Source organism: Merops nubicus, unplaced genomic scaffold (genome assembly GCF_000691845.1).
Source record: "Merops nubicus isolate BGI_N331 unplaced genomic scaffold, ASM69184v1 scaffold18850, whole genome shotgun sequence".
Taxonomy (NCBI): Eukaryota; Metazoa; Chordata; class Aves; order Coraciiformes; family Meropidae; genus Merops; species Merops nubicus.
The window spans coordinates 1-22,391 of record NW_008581060.1 but is presented as its reverse complement, the minus strand read 5'-3'; the positions used below and the strand labels follow the sequence as shown (position 1 = coordinate 22,391).

Below are 22,391 nucleotides of genomic sequence, written 5' to 3'. Positions count from 1 at the left end.
TTTGATAGTAGATGTTATGCCTCTTCCTTTCTTCTAATGAGGCAGCTTTAACCTGTCTTCTCCAGTTTAAAGCTACTGTTAAAAAGCAGCATTACAATAACTAGTGCATACTGAGGAATGGCATAAACTTGTTGCTAAGCTTCCTACTCTTTTCGGCAAGAAAAAGAATTCTAAAACATCCCCTTTTCTGTTTTAAAGTGTTCTACTCAAAAAAATGCTAGCAAGCCAGCAGAATCTCTAATGTGCAGACTTCTCTAATGACTTTGCATTGCTTTTGCTTCTTAAATTCCTATGTTTGTGTTTTGGTGTTGTTTTTTCTGAGAAACCTTTACAAAATTCTACAAGCTAATACGTAATTCTGATTTTTCACTGTTGTATAGTTGAGTACAGTACGACCACCTTCCATTTTCCAACTTATAAAAAGTCAAAAGGCGTCACCTTGTGTGATGCCCGTACTATTTTGTGATGGCAGCCACCATTTGGAAGTAGCTAAAGTTGAAAAATTGTAAGTTGCATATTAATTTTCACTACTGATGATTCTAAGGCGGAACTGCTCTTGAGGAAGTATTTTGAAAGCTCCAAACAAGGTTGTAATTCTTCGTGTGGACTGTTGAGTCAGAAACTAATGTGACGTAATTATTTTTTTCAGACTTTCATTTCTGATATATTTGATGTCTTAACCTTATTTTACACTCAAGTGTACTAATTTTTTTTGTTCTTAATATTTCTGATTCTAGAGAATTTTTTGGGGTGAGATTCAATGTATTACATGTGCTGTAGCTGAAGCAGTTTTAATAGCATAATATTTTCTTACAGGGAAAAGAAGATTATTCTCCCCTTTTGTATCATTTCTATGCATATAGGTCTGGTGACTGGTCCCACTGCAGTCACTGTGTTGTTGCATTTTAAACAGATTACTGGATTGCTTTAGAATAGAACTTCTAGTGATGAAGAGATTGTATGTGATGATTGAAGGAGATGCAGTATAGGTGATTTCATGTGCTCATACTGTCTTAAACTAGGTTGTTACTTCAGAATTTCTTTGTTTTCTGGGATTTTATTTTGCTTTAACAAATTTCCCAGACAAATTAACCTTTCTAAACTAACATTTCTGCTTTCTTTTTTCCTTACCATGCTTTCAGAAAAGACAGGCCTACAGGGAATGGACTAAGACTCACAGTAGTAGTGATGATGATGACAGTTAGGCTGATATGGACTGTAACAGATATACATGGCCTTTGTCACATCCTTTTGAACTTTAAGTATTAAATGTTCCTGCTATAATCCCCCCTGAGAAAGTGGGGTTGTCTGATATTAAATGCTTATTTTTAAAACTGTGCAAAAAAAAAAAATGTGGGGAAATAAACTGTATGATGATGAGTGCTAGGCAAAGGGCCAAGGAATATAATAAAAATTGTCTTATAGAGAAACTTGATGTCAGGTGAAAACAGTACTGAATAATATGAAGAAATAGTAATACATGCCTTAGAGCTTATTTATGGATTTGTTTTTATCAAGTGTATTTAATGTTTTTGCATTTATATAAGTGTTTGACAGGTTTTATTTCTAATTTGCTAGATGGAAATGCTTTTAAATGTGTTTAGTAAAATTTTTCTGAGTTGTACAGTCATTATTGGTGTTAGAATGCTGTTTGACTGTTTTCTTCCATATTTCAAAAGTATTTGTCTGCTTTTCTTTTTAACAATAAACAAGTCTAAAGTATATCTAAAATGGATTCATCTGTTCTGTTCCAACATTGTTTGTTTCCTGGAACTAGATATGTAAAAACAATAAATGGCCTATAAAAGTATTTAAAGATAAAATACCTGTATTTTGAAAGGCACGTTTAACACAAATCTTGAATTTTTCCTTAATCATTTATTTTACCATAATTTAAAAAAAGTTATTCTGTGTATCATTTAGACTCCTTAGATGTGGGAAATATTATTTAGTTTATTTAATTATCTTTATTTTAGTTTGGTTATTTTTGATTTGCACCATAAGTTATTTGGTTATGGAATCAATATTTTTCTTTTCAAAGCAACAAAAATGTGAAAAGAAATCCACCTGAGAACTAAACCCTATGTAAAATCACAGACAGCTGGAGAAAATATCAGTACTGTTAAAAGGCTCTGTGTAGTAAAACATATGTAACATGCAAAGTATTTTTTTTTTTCTGTACCTAGACATGAGGGAAAAAACCGAAACCAAACAGTGCTGAATCACTATAATTCTGTATTTTAAATTCTACACTGTAGCTTTACACATTACTTGAGTGTTAAAATATTTTTTTATTCTGTAATCATGGGAATGCTTGTACAGTTTTCTTCCGTTTTGTGTTTTTATTGCTAAATTTAGATATTTTTGTTGCATTTTAAAGGCCTCTTGCAATACCCATTTACATATCAATAAGTATTGTAGTATGAATTACTGCCAACATCTGAAGCATTAAAATTGCACTAAAGCAGTCAGAGCTTCTGGAATGTTTGCGTATTTACCAAGGGTGATGTTGTGTCCTTCAGTATCAATTGTCTTTCAGTTACCAGAATTCTGAGGGAAGAACCATTAAAATCCACAATACTGCTTATTCTGCCTCCTTGCCTTCAAAAGCTGGTGTACAGCCTGGTCCCTTGGGCAATGAGCCAAGGGCTACATGCCTGTAGCCTCCCAGATAAAAGAAGGGGGAAGCTCCACTTTAAGAGTTTAACTGAAAATACTGAGGCTTAAGATTGCTGCATATCATGCACTGCTGTTTCCGTGGTAATGCTGTCGTCTCCACAGTGTCTCTTGCAGAAGTAGATGAAAGACCGTATTGCAGTGTCTTACTGAAACACTGAGGGAAGTTTTTTGAATATTTCAGACACAAATGGACCTCAGGTATTTCTCTGAAGAATGTAGGAAATTATTTTGATCTTTAATCCTGAAAAAAATCACATCATGCCTAAAAGTTGAGGAAATTGTTGGGCATAACTCTATGGAAAGGTTATTGCTATATTTTATTCACTTTACTAGTTCGGGGTAACTTTGGGAACTACCTGACATTTTTGTTTTCCTTTTTAGTGCAATTTTTTTTATCCTATAAAATTTTGTTTTTCTTCTGTAATGACCTGTTTTACAAGACAATGCACGTCAGTTTTATAACAAAACATATTTTTTCCTCATTCTAAAACAGTGTTAGAAGGAAGCATAATCTTTTCTTGAATGAAAAAGCATCCCTGCATAAGTAAGAATTTTTAGAAATAACACATTTTTTTTCTATTAATTTGACCTAACTTTTTAAGGTTTTTAACTTCAGATTCCACAAATCATTATAGAATGTGAAGGTAAAATTTAGTATTAACAGATCTACTCCTGGGTCAGGTATCACTAATTCAAGTTCCACTGCAGTGTAACTAAAAAGAATCTTTTCTTTAATCGGTAGATTGAAAGATTGTAGAATACTAAAGAAAACACCAAACCAAACCAACGCCCGCCAAAACAGTAAAAAAAAAAAAAATTGTGCCTCTTCTTCCTGCCTCTTCCGTTAATGTATTTAAATATTTTAACTTTTAGGTGCATGATTCCCTGCCCCCACACACTTTTTCACTCATTAATGGAGTTTGAGGTCCAGTACTCTTGCTGAAACTCCAGGACTAAGCCATCCTTTGAGCTCAGGCTGCCAAGTTTTCTCCTGTCGGCTACAGAAGAGCTTTGGCCGTCTTGTTTACAGGAGCCATAGACCTGCTGCAAGCACCAGCCTTTCCCTGCCAGGGAATAAAGCTGAGAGACAGGCTAGTCACATGCTTATGAACAAAAGTCATTGATACTTGCACTGCAAAACCAGTGGAGTTCTCTGTGTCACAGCACAGTGCCTACCCAAAACCAAAAGAAATGCAACCCCCGTTTTTTTTTTCTTAATTTTAATTTGCCTGTATATATTTGCCTCTATGAGGTTTTGAGGGCTCTTTTACAGTGCTGCGGCAGGTTGCTGCCCAGATGTGTTGCAGTGGATGTAAGCTCGTAGAGAAGACAATACTGCCAAACTGTCCTTCAGTACTGTGTCCTGCTGTATTGGAGGTGTTCAACTTTCAGTTCAGTGGTCCTTTTTTGGTCATGAAATAAGCTTCAGATCAGGTGGCAGGATGTTGGAATGCTAAACAGACTCTTGTTTCTTAGATTCTCACTTCAGTCTGCCAGGAAGAAATCTGAGGAGTGGGAAAAGTGTGTTGTACTCCCTCTTTCTCTCCTTCTCTCACCCTCCTCAGGCTTGGGTTCAAATCGAAACATAAACATCCATAGTTAAGTACTGTAAAACTGAAGTTTTACTTCATAAAATGACATGGAAAAATACTGTTCATATTTCAAAGTAACTTCATTTTTATTTGGCATTGTACTAACTCTGACAAGGCATCCATTCATGTGTGCTATCTAGTTTGCTGCTCCATTCACTGAGTCACAGCTGTAATTATCCATCCTCCTTTGTAAAACATTTTGTGTCCAGGTAAAAGGAAAAGAGCAGGATCCTTACCACTTAAATTTGCCACTTTTGGATATTATTACACAGCCATTGTCCATCCCCAAATAGAAGATACATATTCCTGTATATATTTACATGGAGCTGGCTGAGACTAGCCAGTTGTTTCAGAGAAACATGGAAGCTTCTGTGACTCGGTTTCATGGTATCTTGTTTGTGATTCAAGCAGAAATGCTTATATATGGTGGAAAAGAAAACAAAAACTAGGTCCTAGACAATGCATATTCCAGCTTATTTGCTTACAAGAGAATACAGAAAAGAAAATATAAATAGTTTTCCATTTCCTTGCTGCTATAGTAATCACTCCATGTGCTACAAATCAAGGAACTTTGGTTGTATTGTCAGGAAATAAGAAAAATGTATAGATGTGGTCATAATGAAGATGTATGGTGTTACCATTCAGCTCATCAAATAAATCCCCCTTATGTTAAAATAAAAAATTGACCAAGATAATTATGCCAGTCAGCTTAAACAAATTATATTTCTGTTGTGATGTAGAAACATTGTGTTCTGAAAGAAGGCTGCTGTCCTCATTTGTACTGTTCTGCATACTGTCGCCTTAGATTGAAATGTTAATCTTGACCACAAATTTCTCTTGATTTAAACAAAACTATGTTGATTTCAGAGTTGCTGTTCAGCTTAGCTGAATGCAGTCTTGAATTCAGACACGAACGTATCATGGACAAAGTTTTGCTTTTTGTAGACTGTTGTTCCACATTAGGATAACTGGAATGAGGGAGTAGACAATAAAGGATTAATGTTCATTGTCTTTGATAAAAGATGAGAGGGGTATTTTGCATGGTGGAAAAGGCAGTGTCTTGCATGTTTGTAGTTTTTTTAATTTAAAAGTTTTCCCTTTTTTTTTTTTTTTTTTCCACACACATTCAAGCTAGATCTAACAAGTGACCTGGGTACTACTTAGAATTATTACAGGTTTCTGTGGGGAAGATTGGATGTGTAATTATAGCAAGTTAGCCTGCTGAAAGCAGCAATTGTACAGCTTTTGAAGACGTTACCTTATAATTTCAGCTGAAAGATACGTTCAGTCTGGGGTTTCTAGCAGCAGCAGTTGAATTGCCTTCGGAACTTACATGTTTGGACAGTAATCCATTCATAAGGAAATGCACTGGCAATCTAAAGTCCAGTTGAAAACTTTTAAGTTAATCTGAACATAAAGAGAGAAGGGTAGCAGATTTACAAGCACTTTTTAAGTAGTAGTGGTTTTCACAGTATTTTTTTCTACATGTTATTTCAGTGGAGGTGAGTTCTAGGGTGTCAAGCATTCTGACTTCTGTATCGCACATACTACTGCTAGTATTTCTTAGGACCATAACCAGAAGGATCATAGATTTAAAATTTTTTCTACACTACTTCCACTCTGCTCTGTTTCATTTCTAACTTTGCCAAAGGCCTCTGTATTTGCTTCTCAATAAATTAGGAGTATGTGGTGTGATTAAGAATCTTTCCAAATGCAGAGATGTCACTTCTAAGATTCTGAGCACATTTATGCATTAATCTACAAAAATGATCACATTGACTGTTAGATTATTGCAGTGACATCTAAGCATTTGTGCTACAGCTAAGAGTAATCTTCAAAGGAGGGGATTTGTGCTTCAATCACTTCATATTTTACAGTTACTGGAGTGTCTTCTTTCAATAGATTTGAATAAATCTAGTTCCACTTCTCATCAATGAAGTGTCACATATACTAAAGTAACCAGATTATTAAACCATTAAAAATTAGGATTTGTTTTCTTACAATGCTGAAGCTAATATTCATCAATGATTGATGAATGTTCACTTTCATAGTTTTGCGTCACCGAACAGTGGTCCAATTTGCTGTCTTTTTCCAAACAATTAATAGCTACATACTGTAACATTTAAAAATTGTTCATGCATCTATGTTGAGGGATCAATTATATATCCTTCTGTGTTTGAGTTGTATGGGGAACTCTGGAAGCAGAGTGCAGTAGCGATCTTACTATAGGAATTGTCAGCAGTAAATTGATATATCCATCTATGAGGTATTTCCTAATGATGCAAGTCTGATGCTAAAAGGGCTTAAGACCAGAGTCTTAAATGCAATATGCATTTGTTACCTCTTACTGAACCACTCTTACTCTTTCTACATGTTATTTCTGCAAGTTCCTGCCGGACTTCTCCCTTTCCCTGTCTTTCTTGCTAGGCTACTAGCACTGAAAATCCATCAGGACATAGAACTACACCAGTAGCCTGATATTTAGGTCAGGTATCCTGTCCATGCTGTTTGCCCATACAGCTGCCTCTGTCTTCTAACCATCCAATGTACCATGTGCTGGAATGTTGCAGATTTGTTTGCAGAACATTTGCAGATAACTTGAGAGCATATTTTTAAAATTTTTTTATTTATGAAGTAGGAGCTTGGACATAAATGTGAGAGGCAGGGGGAGACTCAAATTGGAGGCATGGCAACCCCTAGATAAAGCTTGAATAAGGCTTTTCCTTGTTAATATAATAAAATAATATTTCTGAAAATAAATTTTAAAATCCTGCATTAATCCGTTTTGCAAGCCCTTCATTACTCATTTGTTAAGTCATTCTTGTTGTCGTATTCATCCTGCCACTGACAGTTGCTCTGCCAGAAATAAATTCAAGCAGTGACTTATGTAAGTAGGCACATGATCACTAGCTGTGATTTTGTAGCCCAGCTGAGCTGAGGAGAGAGGAGTAATGAACTTTCTGGGAGTTTTATGGAAAGCTGTCTGTTGGGAACCTGTTACTCAAATCTTCTTGCATTTGAGTCACTAAAAAATCATCATCTTTGAGGGACAGTATAATTTAAAAAAAAACTGTTAGGGCAAGTGGAGTTATGCATGTGGCCAAATTTGAGGTTGCCAGTTATGCCTAATTAAATATCTTTATCATTTTACATTGGTGAAGTATATCCATTAAATGGTTTTGTCATTTTAACAGCATTGAGAACTAACCTATATGTTTTTAAATATTGCATACATATCTGAAAAAAAACCAATGTATTTGCTTGCAGTTTGTAACAGATGGGAAGTATGCAAGCAGTCATCTTGCTATTCCAAAGATGCAGCAGTCTCAATCCAGTCACTGATTTAGTCTCTCACTGCTCAGAAAGTTGGAAGTCCAGTGGTTGCCAAGTCATGTTTAATTTACAGAGCCTCTGTTTTTAAGAACTATTCATCTGCTGTTACCAATATTTAAAATGTGTTGCCCGTTAAGGAATATTCTACTACAACATTCATGGCAAACGTAGGAAAAGATTAAATTCAGGGGTAAAAAAAAAAGAATGTGGAGAAATGCTAATCATTACCTCAGATGCATTAAGTCCCACTGTCTACATGACAGTGGGTTCTTGTATACCATTACGTACACATTTCTTCCCAGAGTTAATTACCCCAGTGTTTTGGAGGTGGTTTGACATAAATTAGGAAATGAATCCTTACTAGTTCAGTTGTCTCAGGACAGTATTAGCAGAAGTCTGGTGTGTACTAAAAATATGCAGAAAACCGAGTCCTGAAATGTTTTGAGAAATTATGTAGTGCATTGCCAGTTTTGGTTAGGATTGATTTTTATTTGCATAGTTACATTAACAGCAACTGAATAATTCTACGTAATTATGAACATCAGCTGTCACAGATCTGTTAGTTATATTCTAATTTTATGAAAGTAGCCTTTTTTTTAAAGTATATGCAATGTGCTTTGCTATAATTTATTCTTTTGGAGGATAAACGCATTTGAAGCACAGGATTAGTGCATGAATTTATACTAGCATATTCAAAGCTATAAAACTTTTATCTCTTTTAGAAAATTGAAAATGGAAGATTTGCAAAACTCAGATATATCGCACATGCCATGGTCAACAGCACAGATCTGTTAATGGTAACAAAAAGGTAAACAGTTTTGACTCTCAGTAATACGTACTTATAGCTATCATCAAAATGTGTGTGCCTTGAAAATTGTATATGGATAAAATAATGGGGGACACGTGTTTAGTGTCCTCTTAGTAATCTTGTTCAACAGCAGCATTGTTCATCAAGAACTATGTTATTTTGAGTGTCATAATAATTTCTTTAAGGAGAGAAAAGGAATGTTGCTGTTATAATTTCTTTAAATGAAAAAAAAATCTGGTTAGGCTGAAGTCAAGGGAACTGTGAGTTTCTCTTACAAATTGGCATATTGAAGGAAAAAGGGACAATACAGGAAGAGAGTCAGTGATGTCTAACAGGACTCTCGAGCATCCTTCTCAAGTAGAAAGTCTGTACAACTTTTTGTAGAAATGCAGCTAGCAGTAGTGTTATGGTTTTGCTGTAAACACTGTATTTTAAATAAGAGGAAGGTTCAAAATTCTCTGTTTTGGAAAGTATGCCGTATAGTTTTTATGAATCAGTAGGTGAGAACTATTTTGGAACAACTAATGACTTCACTAGGTCTAGGGTAACTTGATAACTTTTAAGTATTTTTACATTAAGTTTTGTTTTATTTTATTTTCTGGTGCCTAGTGGTGTATTATTTGTGACAAAAGGGACATTTGGACAGCTGACATGTGAATGGCAGTACACGTATGATGAATTTACCAAAGAACCATTTATTGTTGATGGCAGGAGATTACGCATTGAAGCCAAGGTATGTTGACCTAACATTTTGTTTTCTTCGTGTTACTCTTTATAAAATTGAACTTTGAGTTCCTGATTTCTTTCCTTTGAATTCTTGATCTCTCATATAGTTGAGATTCAAAGAAGGGAGTTGAAATTTGGCATGGGCAAACTCCTCAGATAACTAGCTTCTCTGAGTGTTCTAAACAGAATGGTGGCTTGGTGCTTGCAGATGAAATAACTTCTTAGGCACTTAGAATTTTTTAGTGTATGCACCAGTTCACGGTGTACTCATAGACAGGAAAATGGTGATACAACAAAACTCTCTCAGAAGATTGCTGAGTGTTTTTATTACACACTCTAGCATTGTAGAAATATGTCAAGTTGTACCTTGTTGCAATCCCAAAGACTGAAATATATTGGGACTCTTATTCTATGCTTCAAGCATTTTTTTTATTCCATTTGCTGGTAATCAGTTCTTTAAGAGTATTTTAAGGTATTAGTATCTTCGTAAAAATCATAATGACATATGTTTATCCCTTCCAGTGCAAGTTAGAGAATTTTGCTCTCAGTTGTAATTGTTCCTTTAAAAATTTAAAGTTTGAAAACCTTCTTTGCCTGATGAACTGGCAAGAGGACATAAGAAGAACGATGACACCTGATGACTGAATGTACTTACAGAGGCCAAGTTCCTTAAAAAGAAAAAAAAAAAAAAAAAAATTCTTAAATTCTTTTTGAGATTGTAACTGAATTCAATTCAAATCAATAAATTTACCTGCCATTCTTTTGCTTTGTTTCTGTTTTTAATCAGCTTCATGTGTGTAATAACACATCTTGGTTATCAGGACAGTATTGACAGTGTATGACATCATGCAGTTTTTCACTCAGATTATTTGTTTCTGTTGCACAGAGCATGAAAGGCAGAACCACATTTGTTTGGAATCGTCCAAACTGGATTTCTGACTGCAAGTGAACTTTTACAGGATTAAATAAATCATAGAATTTCTGCCATTTCATACTACGCTGAATAACATATTCATCATTACCCCCACACAGCAGTCATTTGAGGGTCCATTCACATGTCTGCAGTATGCTCTTTATTGAAATAATCTATGGCCAAAAACTTCATTGTGCAAAGTACTGCTTATATTTTGTTTCTGAAGCCTAAGTTGCTATTTTCACTACCTAAGACCACTTCTTGCAAGTCGGTGTTGGTGGAATGCCCACCCCAGTGATGAGTTAAAGGAGAATAAAAAATTTTAACATTATTGGGTACTGGATTTTGTTACCCTGTGTACTTCATTGTCTGCCTTCCATTCCTACACACTGTTATAGTCCAGTTTCCAGGGACTCTGTGGTAAAAAGAGAAGTCTGTTATCGCTGGAGTGTTCCCCTCCATTGTGCTTTCATGCAGACAATGAAGTTTCTGAGAGCACATGCATGTGATGTGATCACATGCAGATTAGTGTTAGTGGGTACACGTGGATGTTTGAAACATATAGATAGCTGCATTAGTGGTAAATAACTTCTTAGTCATGATCTTTGAAGAAATTAACTTCAGTTTTTAATTACTGTTTTTTTTTTAGGAACGAGTTAAGTCTGTGTTCCATGCCAAAGAATTTGGAAAAATTATTAATTTCAAAACTCCAGAGGATGCTAAGGTAAAGTCAGAATGCTATTACAATTTTACCTTGTTAAGTTTGGCTTTGAAAGTGAAACAGAAATGTCCTTAACCTTAAACTACTATGTCTGTTTAAGATTCAGTGTTTCCACACTTTCATTACATACATGTAAATGGCAATGATCTGTTCAGTAATGAATTTCAAAAATACTCGACACCGGCATCAAGTTTTTTCCTAACATAAACCTTTGGAATGATAACTGTCTGTCAAAAGGCTGACTTAACAGTACTGCTAACAAAAACTAAATGAAGAATGTGAATTAAAATGGTATGTTTTAAGAGAACAAACAATGTTTGTGAGTTACTCCTAGTTTTATTCCAGAGGGGGTGGGATGCCATTCCTCTGGTCCCCAAAATACAATTTTGGTTGAAGACTGAAGAAAATCCCTAACAGAAACACAAATAGTTTATTGGTATATGACATTACTAGTATTATTATACACTTATTCTATATGATCTCTTCATTCTGACATCCCTAGTTTTGACTACAACAGAGTAGGAACAGTTCAGGTCTGCTACCAGAGCTGTGAGGTAGCTGGGTTGCAAAAATTCTGCCTTGTTTTTATTAGTGTAGCTAATTATTGTCACAAGCAAATTAGTGTTGTATACACCAGTGGGATATGGTAACCTGGGATCAGTCTTTGAAACAGAGTGCGAAAGTTGCATCCTCTCATTAATTTAAGTTGCTTTTGCATCTTCTTATCAGTTTTAAGTTGCTTTTGTCTTCATGAGGGTAGTTTCTAACCACAGCTGAGTGATACTGTGGGACACTTACCTCAAAAAGCATTATAAATACGGTTAAGGTATTTGAGGGCCCTGGGCTGAATTTGACTTGTCTGTACTCTTTAGGGGTACTGCTGAGCTCCTTCATCCCCACACCCCGCCCCCCTTTTGGCTGTGGTTGGGGCAGGGTCAACATTGAGGTCCAGTAGTCTGTGTGGGAAGGGAATTCCATCTATGCCTCAGCTAAATGGGGAACCATTCCAAAAACCAAATCAACATATTATGTGTGCCTTAAGTTATAAGCAACAAAAGGAAAGCTGAAAAAGTTGCCTGCACTTTTGACAAAAGTGTTGGTTTGCATATTTTCATAGAAAGGCCTGTGAACCTCACAAAACTAAAATGAATACAAATATAAGGGTTGTCAGACAGGCTTGGTAAGGAACGTGGATTTATCTCAGAGAAGGAATATGTAACAGATTCATTCAAAAATTTCCAGCAGGGCCTTAAAGGCTATGCTGCAGAAAGTAACTCTGAGAGTTACTGCATAGCCTATGGCTCACTTCTGCAAATGTGACATTTGTGCTTGTGTGTATAGAGAGATTGACACTGAGGAGAGTGGTTTAGGAACAGTGAAAAATGAAACTTGCAGCCTCTGTAGTAGAAAGGGTCGTTTCAGTGGCACTGCTGTGTGAAGGTTGTGTCGGTCGGGTGGACTCTGCGTGGCTGTTCCATCTGTGAGCAATGCCCTCTTCTGATGCAAATGGTGGTTTCTTGAACAGCCAGTTCTTTCAAACCTCCAACATCCTGCTAAACAGCAGCTCTGGTTTCCTTGAGGGGGTGAGCTTGTGATGGGGAGGAGGAGACCCTAGAGACCAGCAATATAGAACTTGACTCAGTAGCAGAGTAAGAGTTATAGTAATCTATTCATGTTTCTTGAAAGCATTATGCAGTTTTCGTATGGTAATCCCCTTGCATAACTTCATCTCCTACCCTAGATTTCCATGTCAATGCCCCATATGTCCCTTTACAACCCCATTTTTTCTTATTTTAGACTCCTGAAAAGAAATCAAGTATAAAGAAAGCATCTTTTTAAATAACTGTATTATCACATTAGTGTAACCTGTTCTTGTGCCCTGTCTTTTGTTATCCTTGCCTTCTCTATTGACAAATATATGATTTGTCTTAAGAGTTGTAGACTAATGCAGAGCATTAATAATGATGTGACCAAAATTATGATGTCTTTAGTTTTTTAAAATATTATTAATTGAAATACAGACTAGGAAAGTGAAATATGAACCTAGCCAGGTTAATTAGCATGGTATTCAATGTCCGATATTGGTTCTTTAATGCCTGTGTTTTCGTGTAGCAAAATCAGGGGTTTATAATTACAGTAGAATTTTGAGCGCTGTGTTCAGATTTGGTTAGGAAGAGAATAGGTAATGAAGTGTCTGGCCAACACAATCTAATTTTCAGCTGCTTTCTATGGATTTAACGAGGAAACATTTTTATTTTTTCCTTTACACAGTGGATCCTTTCTAAACTGGAAGAAGTGAGAGAGAATCAGCCAAAATTGTAATGGATGAAGAAGCATCAAGATGTGAAGAACATTGAACAGCCACCTTTTAATTCCTCTTTAACAAGCAGAACTGTATGAATATCAGCAACAAAAGCAATGAAATTTTTTATGGTCACAACTGGCTATGGCTATATCACAAAAATAGATGATAATAAGTTTATAAAAAAATCTAGCAATCAAAAAAATTCTGACAGGTGTTTCTTGTTTTGTTTTTTTTTTTTTTTTTTTATGTAAAAATTCCAGATTTCATTTTTTTTATAGATACAGTGTAAAATGAATTTGTTTTACCATTGCATTTGATATAGAAATGAACTCTGGAATAATTCTTATAATATTCAGAGGAAATCTTTCGGTTTTGATCTGATTCTGAAAGTTAATATGTAGTTTCTGTCCTAGTTCTCCTATGGCTTGCGGCTGTGTTGAAACTCAAATTTATCAATGGAGATGTCAACTTAGTAATCACTAGTCTTACAACTCAGATTCTATGGAGGAGGCTACTGACCATCTGAATCTAATTCAGATGAATCACAGGAGTGGCTGCTTAGTTAACAATATTACTTTCTTTCTGTAAATGAATGGACCAGGTGAGAATGAATTTACAATACAGTATCACTTTTAGGGTAAACTTTTTTTATAGTCAACTCAAGGAAATGTTGCAGCACCTCTGTCAATATTTACAGAAAATACAACAATTTACAAAACTGTATAATGGGGATAATTAATCTATCACTGCACTAAAAATACTAATTAAAGCCTATTAGTATAACTAAGTAATTAACAGTCTTGCAACTCAAGAAGGAGTTTATGGGGTTATAAGTGCACTGTTGCATACCAAAAATAAGTGTCTGGGATTACACAGTATTGTGTGCTAAGCAAGTGACTAATAAAGTAATATTTATATTAAATAATATAATATTTCACAGTTGCTTTTATCAATTTTTTTGTACCAGATTAAACTTTTTTTTATTTAATATCCAGACGACAGAACTTTAATAGGGAGGAGTAGAATGTCTGCAGTTCTGCTTATTTCTTAGATATAGTAGTCATAGTATTGCTGAATGAATGTTTACTGCAGTTGATACAAATGTACAGGAAACAATACAGTGTTGCATGAAGGTTTCCATAAATTCCCATATCAGTGTCTTCAAAATTTCTGGTACATATAGTAATTACCTGCTGCCAAAATATTATTTCCAAAGAATAGTTTGGAACATTTATAGCTAAAGAAGATAAATCTGAACATTGCTAGTGGTGTTCCAGGTACCCAAATTGTTGCATTATTATAAAATCTAAAATTACTAGCATGTTGTACAATTGAAGTTCTTTAATGTAAGTCTTATCTTTGGTGTTGAGTAACCATTTAGTGCACTGCAAAATATATGTAATCTTGTAATTTTCCCGATAACTTGTAAATTGGATCAAAAGAGTATAAGAGAATTCCAAACTATAACAATGACTACGTTACTCCACTTGTTTGTACACCGAGTCCATACCAAGAATATAAACTCAGGTTATAATCATGCCAAACTAATAGAATACTTTTCCTGAGATAAGTAGTGTTATCAGGTGCCCTGAGTACCGTTCTTTATCTGTAATTTGTTTTTCATCTGTCACTTTTTGTCTTAGGCATGATAGTTCAGTTAATAGCCTCATCATGATCTTGCCTCTTGATTCTGTGTTGTCTCCTCCTCTCTCTCTATTCCCAGTATTTACTATCTCCTGCAAATTTCACTTCTGGTGCCTCTTCCAAGTACTTTGTACATTCTTGTTAGTGTAGCTTTTGGGTTTACCTTATTCTAAATATTTTGTCTTCACAGAGCCTTGATTTCAGTTAATATTATCTACAGTTCCCAGCTTTTTACTTTTCTTTTTCCTTTTCCAACAAACTCCTGATTCTCAAATCTCAGGTGCCTCTTGAGTAATAGTTGAGCAACTTAGCCATTAATGTTGAAGAATTTATTTAAAATGTGAATGTCTGTGGTTAAGTTCATGTTTTGGAAAACATAACAGTTCCCCCAAATTGCATTTTTCCTATGGAGGAAAAACTATTTTGATCACCTGTGCTAAGTATAAAAGCCTTAACACAAAAACTAAAACACTTGAAGTGGTCGAAAGTAACCACGGGACCTTTCTGCCACCTCCCTTCTCTCCCTTGTAATCACAACATGATTTTCTGCTGTTCCTTTCTCTAGTCAGTGAATTTGTATCTTTTTCCTTCATTTATTCCTTACTCTTTCTCCATACAGTCATGAGTGAATTTTGCCATTTCTTGGGAGACACCAGCTCTACTTCAACTGTACGTCAGCATGGGTGGGGCAAGTAGATAGGTATTGACTTAGGCAGTTTTGTAGTTTTCTGGCTTACTGCAAGTTGCTTGAGGTGTCCACTCTGCTGTGCCTCATTCCTTGTTGCAATATGCCTGCTTTTTTCAAGAAGAAGGCAGAATAGATATGTTTATTTAAAATGTATATGCAATTAGACAAGCAGTTCTCAATAAAAATTAAAATGTAGGCACTTAGATCTGCCCCCTGTGGTGTTTAAAAGTATACCATGGCCTGTGCTGAAGAACAGCTTCTCTCCTCAATGACTGTAACCTAAACTTAGTACCTTTGAGAAATGTCATTTGGGTTCTCAGTAGCAGTTTAAGAGTTAAGAATTACATCTAAGAAGTCAATGACAAACCAAACACAGAATCAAAAATCCCAGACACATTGCATGTGTAAAATATTTGCATGCCTGACAGTTTGTACCTCTTTTTCTTTAGCTGCATGGCTTTGCATGGCATGGCTCTTTTGGTTGCCATACTCCTCCCCTCCCTCTCCACCGCAGCACTCTTGAATAAAGTGAAGTTGATTTTTATTTGACTGGAATGTGATTATTATTTGTTTTCTTTATATACTGTTTTAATTAACAAGTAATACCTCTACTCAGAATTTTGTGGGTAGAAATTAAATCAAATCCTATCTCTGAGAACACAAGGTCAAGCTTCTGTTGCAGCCATCTCAGTGAAAGCAGGATAGAGACTTTAGTCTTTACCTTGGGTTTATTTTAAGGACAGGTTTTTAATAACTGGATTTACATGTACAAGACCCCTTTATTTCTTTCTATTACTTCATTGAAAAGACATATATGATGTTCCCAGATTCTCACTTTCTTATTAAATATTTTTTTTTAAATGTATGTATGCCATTACTTATTACAATTAGCACTTCCCAAAATACACTGACATATCAAACAAATTACTAAAGTCTTTTGTTCCTTGGAGTTATTTTTAACCATCTATCTGCAAAAAACAAATACCACACACTAATCAATAAAAGATTAATATTACTATGAAATTGTAGTCAAAATTCAATACTTACAGCATATTCATGTAATCTGAACTGCAAACCCTAAGTTTCCTGATTCTGCTGCTGTAAAACACTTTAAATAAATGCATCGCATCTTGGTAGGACAGCTGAGTCTTGTGGCTTGTTTCTAAATAGCTCCATATCCATATGACATTTAAATAGATAAGTATATATTTCCTCATACTGTGTTAGCTTCAAGAATGAGAATTTTCCACAAAGCTACTCAGAAGATCCCCCACCGTCACCACCACTTTTTGGAGCCTTTTACGTTTGAGTGCTAGAAAAGAACTGCATTGCTTGCCATCATGGAAGCGTTGCACAGGGCAAGAGTGCACGGTGTTCCTTCACCAAATCATGAAGTGTCACGGTACCTTTTTCAAGCATTAAACTCATCCCAGTTGATACCTCTCCATCTGCAGGGACTAATCTTTACTGAAGTTGCAGCGAGAACTAAAGCAACCAATATCAATGAAACATTTACCTTCCAAGATCTAAGGCTACAAGTGGCTGAAGTTCCCAAGTGTTAACTACAGAGGTGGTTTTTGATTTTGTTGGTTTGTTTCCAACACCACCCCACCAGCCGCACCCCATGTTATCTAGGAAGATTCTCATGTTCTGTATTTAAATCACAGGATGGTAGGAGTTGGAAGGGATCTCTGAAGATCATCCAGTACAACAGAGGAGGTTCGCCTAGGGCCGGTTGCACAGGAACACATCCAGGCAGGTTTTGAGTATCTCCAGAGAAGGAGACTGCACAACCTCTCTGAGCAGACTGTTCCACTGCTCTGTCACCCTCACATAAAGACATTTCTCCTTATGTTGAGGTAGAACTACCTGTGTTCTAGCTTTTCTCCATTGCTCCTTGCCCTATCTCTGGGCACCACTGAAAAGCCCGGCCCCATCCTCTTGACCCTTACCCTGTAGATAGTCATAAGAATTGATAAGATCCCCTCTCAGACTTCTCTTCTACAGGCTAAACAGACCCATGTCTATCAGCCTCTCCTCATACGAGAGATACTCCTGTCCCATCATCATCTTCGTAGCCCTCCATTGGACTTCTCCAGTAGTTCCCTGCCTCTTGAACTGGTGAGCCGAGAACTGGGCTAATTACCGTGGATGTGGCTTCACGAGGGTAGAGCTGGGACTGGGTGGGTAGGGAGGAGAACCTCCCTCGACCTACTGGTCACACTCAATGCACCTCGGGATACTATTTGCCTTCTTGGCTACAAGAGCACACTGCTGGCACATGGTTAACTTCTTGTCTGCCAGGACTCCCAGGTCCTTGGCCATGGAGCTGCTTTCCAGCAGATCAATCCCTTAACTGTACTGGTGCATGGCATCATTTCTCACCAGGTGCAGGACCCCCACACTTGCTTCCCTTGTAGAACCTCCTTAGTTTCCCTTGGCCCAACTCTGGCCTACCCACCCAGTCACACCATCATAGAAGGCTATTACATTAGCTAAGCACAATTTTTCCATTGATGCATCCATGCTGACCACTTCTGATAACCTTCTGTTCCTTCACAGGCTTGGAGGAGATCTTCAGAAAGAGCTGTTCCATCACCTTTCCAGGGATGGAGGTGAGGCTAACTGGCCTCTCATTTCCTGGGTCCTCCTTTTTGCCCTTTTTGAAGGCTGGAGTGACACTGGCTTTCCTCCAGTCCTCAGGCACCTCCCCTGTCATTTACGACCTTTCAAAGATGACAGGGAGTGGCTTAGCAATAGTATCTGCCAGCTTCCTCAGCACTGATGGGTGCATCCTATCAGGACTCATGGATTTGTGGTGTCCAGCTTGCCTAAATGATCTTTAACCCAATCCTTGCCAACCAAGGGAGAGTCTGCTTTCCTCCAGACCCTCTCCCTTACCTCAAGCGACCTGGATTGCTGAGGGCTGATCTTAGCAGTAAAGACTGAAGCAAAGAAGCATTCAGTAACTTCACCTTCTTGGTATCCTCCACCCCCAGGGCACCCACCTCATTCAGCAGAGGACCCACATTTTCCCCAGTCTTTCTTTTCCTACAAATGTAATTGAAGAAGTCCTCCTTGTTGTCTTTGACATCCCTTGCCAGATTTAACTCTATGTGGGCCTGGGCCTCCCTTGTTGCACCCCTACAGACTTTGGCGATGTTCCAATATTCCTCCCAAGTGGCCACTCCCTTTTTCCACATACTGTAAACTTCCTTCTTCCATTTGAGTGTTTCCAGAAGCTCCCTCCTCATCCATGCTGGTCCCTCGCTTTCTCTCCTTGATTTTTTACTCATACGGATGCAGTCATCTTGAGCTTGGGGGAAGTGGTGCATGAATATTAACCATCTTTTTTGGGGCCCTCTCATTTTTAGAGCCCTAACCTGTGAAATTCCTCCAAGTAGGTCTTTAAAGGGGGCAAAATTAGCTCTCCTGAAGTCCAGGAGGTGCTACTTACTATTTCAGTGCTACTTATTGCCCTGCTTCTTCCTTGCATGATCCTGAACTCTACCATCTCATGGTCACTACAGTAAAGGCTGCCCCCAGTCTTCACATCCACAACCAGACCTTCTTTGTTTGTTCGTACAGAGTCCAGCAGCACACCTGTGCTCTTTGGTTCCTCAACCACCTCAAAATGTTATCATCAATGCACAGCTGGAACCTCATGGACTAAATATGCCTCACTGTGTGGCCTTTCCAGCAATTATCAGGGTGGTTGAAGTCCTCTGTGGGTACCAAGGCTCATGATTGTGAGGCTACTTCTAGCTGTCTGTAGAAGGCCTCATGGACTTCCTTTCTCTGACCGGGTGGCCTGTAGTAAACACCCACAACAGGGTCACCCATATGAGCCTGCCCCTTCATTCTTACCCTTATTCTAACTCTTGACTCATCCTACATCCCCCACTTAGGCAGAGCTCGATACAGTCCAGTTGCTCTCACATGAAGAGCAGTTCCACCACCTGGCCTTGCTGGTCTGTCTTTCCTAAAATGTGTGACAGCATTCCAGTCATGCGAGCTATCCCACCATAACTCTGTAATGCAATGAGAACATGTCCCTCTGGTTGCACCCAGAGACCTGGTTCTTCCTGTTTTTTCCCCATGCTGAGTGTATTGGTGTCCAGCCATTTCAGAGACTTAATCAAGAAAGGTTTCCCTGGGGGGTGGGGGGGTTGCAAAAGGAACCACCAGCCCTGAGGTGGGTCTTCTGGCTTTCACCTTGGAAAGAAGCTAAGGAGAATTTGGTGCTGCTCTAGCTGGCCTGACTTATTCCCCAGATGGATGTGATGACATGGGCATTGCTGTACTGGACCTCCCTCCCCTGAGTCCTTCGGTTTAAAGCCCACCCCACCAAGTTGGCCAGCCTGCTGCCAAAGATTCCATTGGTTCATCGAGACAGGTGGATTCCATCCCTCCCTAACAGGTTATAGTCATCAAAGAATGTCTCATTGTCATAAAACTCCAAACCCCCGTGATGGCACCAGCCATGTAGGCAGCAGTTGATATTAATTATTCATCTCTTTCTGGCTGCCCCATTTCATCTAACTAGTTAAAACTGAGGAGAAGATAACTTGGGCACTAAGGTCTTTTTCACTTGCATTCCCAGGGCTTTATGATCTTCCTTGATTCTGCCTGGGTTCTGGGTCCCAGTGTCACTTGTGCCCACATGGAAGAGTAACAGTGGATGGTAGCTGGTGGTTTTGACAGGTTGTGGCACCCTCTTGGCAGTATCTCAGATCTGAGGACCCAGGAGGCAGCATACCTCTCATGACCCTGTCAGGTCAGCAGATGGACACTTCAGTGCCCTTTAACAGAGAGTTGCCCTCAACAAGCTCACGCCATTTATTTTTACAATATTCACTACATGTTGCTGGGTGAATTTTTCTCCAAGTAGAGCTTGCTCATGGCTGCCTGTAAGCACTAGAGGTTCATTATCTGGTTTTGATGGTCATGTTAGAGGGTGAAGGATGAATCAGAGTCCTGCTTTTTTGGGTCATGAGGATCCAGGATGCTTGTTTCTTGGTGACAGCTACAGCAGTATGACTTTGAAACCACCTGAAATGTGTTACTAAGACCAGACTGGGTGAAGGAGCTGTGTAGGAGCTGTGTGCTATTACAGAAATTAATTCTACACTGTGGAAGGTTTGTTTGTTTGTTTGTTTTTCCCTTTTTTTTTTTTTTTTAGTAATTGAGACCATGTATTTCGAAAGTGTTATTGAATGTGAGAATAGATAAAAAAACCTGCTAATACACATTGTGTACTTTTCTCAGATATGGCACAGAATGTTTCTGACTTAGATTTCTTTTCCATATGTATCAAAATACTTGTTTCACTATGCAGATCAAAATTTTAAAAAGCATTTCAAATTTTCATACAGAAAACATTTGTGTTTATCATCATCTTGTCTTGAAATTCAAATTGTCAATAGTTTGGTTATGAGATTGCCCTGGTGTGAGTTAGAATGGAACTAATTCTGATCAGTGATTTTACTTTTCAGCTCAGTCTCTTCTAACTAACTGCACTTGCTGAAGTTAATGGCACATTTTCACAGGCAGTGTCTTCTTCTAGCAGGGGTAGCGCTCCATGTTCAGAGTTACCACCAAGGATTGGTGTGCAGAAAGGCTCTTGCTTATACTTGTTACTGTGGAGACCAAATCTTTTGTACCACACTGGGGATGGTGCAAAAAGCAAAAGGCAGCACCTGTGGGGAGGAGCAGACAGGACAGGTGACCCTAAACTGACCATCCAGGAATTTCATCACATACATATCATATACAGTATAAGGCGAAGGGATCACACGGGTCAAGCTCTCTTCAATGGCCAGCATCCAAGGAGGACTCTGTCCATTCTGCCTTTAATCTTGATCCCTGTGTTCCGAAATCCAGTCCCAGGCACTGAGTCCAGGCTGCGACTTCCAAAGGGACTGCTCCACAGTGTCAGTGGTGACAGTGATGTAACTGCCGTCAGGGGGTTTGGATTCAATATTAGGTTTGTATATATTAAATGTTATTATTATTATTTTCATTAAAGCTTTTTCAGTTTTCTTTACTTATCCAAAAATCCCTTATTCCCTTTCTCTTCGCATTTGGGAGGGGAGGGGTTAACAGAACATCTGTTATAGGTCTAGTGGGCATCCCTGACCCTAAATCCTGACAGCAATTTTAGAGTGCCTTATGCTTTGCTGTCTAAAACTGAACAAATTAGTAGATAGCTGACACCTTTCTTCCTGCCTATAACTCTATTACTCAGTCAATATTTGTCTGTTATTATTCTTACTGGAGGATTAATTAGGAATTCTTCTGGCCAGTATATATACAAGTACATATATACATCACCTGGAGGCCTAAGCTTTGTCATTTGACCTAAGAAATGCAAACATAGTCTTGGTCATAATTTGCTGTTGTGACTGCAAATGGAATTTGGAGAATATAAAATTCCACTTGCAGCAGATGATACAGAATATTTCTGAAGAGGTTTCGACTGTTTTCAGGGCAAATCTGGAAGAAGAATTCTGAATATTCTTGTAATACTTCAAGGGAGGAGTAGATTGACTAAGTCTCCTCCTGTAAGGAGTAAAACAATGTACATACCATAAACTTTTATTAACTTGTCATCTGGATCAGTAAATCAAAGGCTGAAACAAATGTGGCTGCCAGAACAGGCATGATGATGTAGAACACTAACAGGCCAACAGAAAAATCTGAATTCTCTTTTTGATGGATGTTTCCATTTTTTTTTATCTTTGTGGGTTTTCATTCTTTGTTGCACCAAGCAGACTGAGATCTATATGCACAAGTTTGTCTTGGTAACTGCCCTACTGAATGTTTTTATTTGTTGGTTGTGAAATGTGAAAGAAAAGCGTTGTTATACTGATGGGTCCTGTAAAACAGTAGCTCTCTCACCACCTACAAAGCTTGCTCTCCCAAAAGCCAGACTTCCAAATTCCCAAATATCACTCCCATTTTTAAAAGGGGTAAAAAGGAA

At 37.7% G+C, this 22,391-nt stretch overlaps 1 protein-coding gene across 1 annotated transcript in view; it reads left to right on the top strand.

Moving 5' to 3' along the window:
* Window positions 1-17,551, top strand: part of LOC103780885 (vacuolar protein sorting-associated protein 13A-like) — a gene marked incomplete at its 5' end in the record, with an annotated part of 24,012 nt that extends 6,461 nt beyond the window's left edge. Inside the window, 4 exons of the mRNA XM_008948587.1 lie at window positions 8,327-8,412; window positions 9,022-9,145; window positions 10,701-10,775; window positions 17,417-17,551. Coding sequence (XP_008946835.1) covers window positions 8,327-8,412; window positions 9,022-9,145; window positions 10,701-10,775; window positions 17,417-17,551 — 420 coding nt within the window. The remainder of the gene's footprint in view (window positions 1-8,326; window positions 8,413-9,021; window positions 9,146-10,700; window positions 10,776-17,416) is intronic.
* Window positions 17,552-22,391: the final 4,840 nt, after the last annotated feature.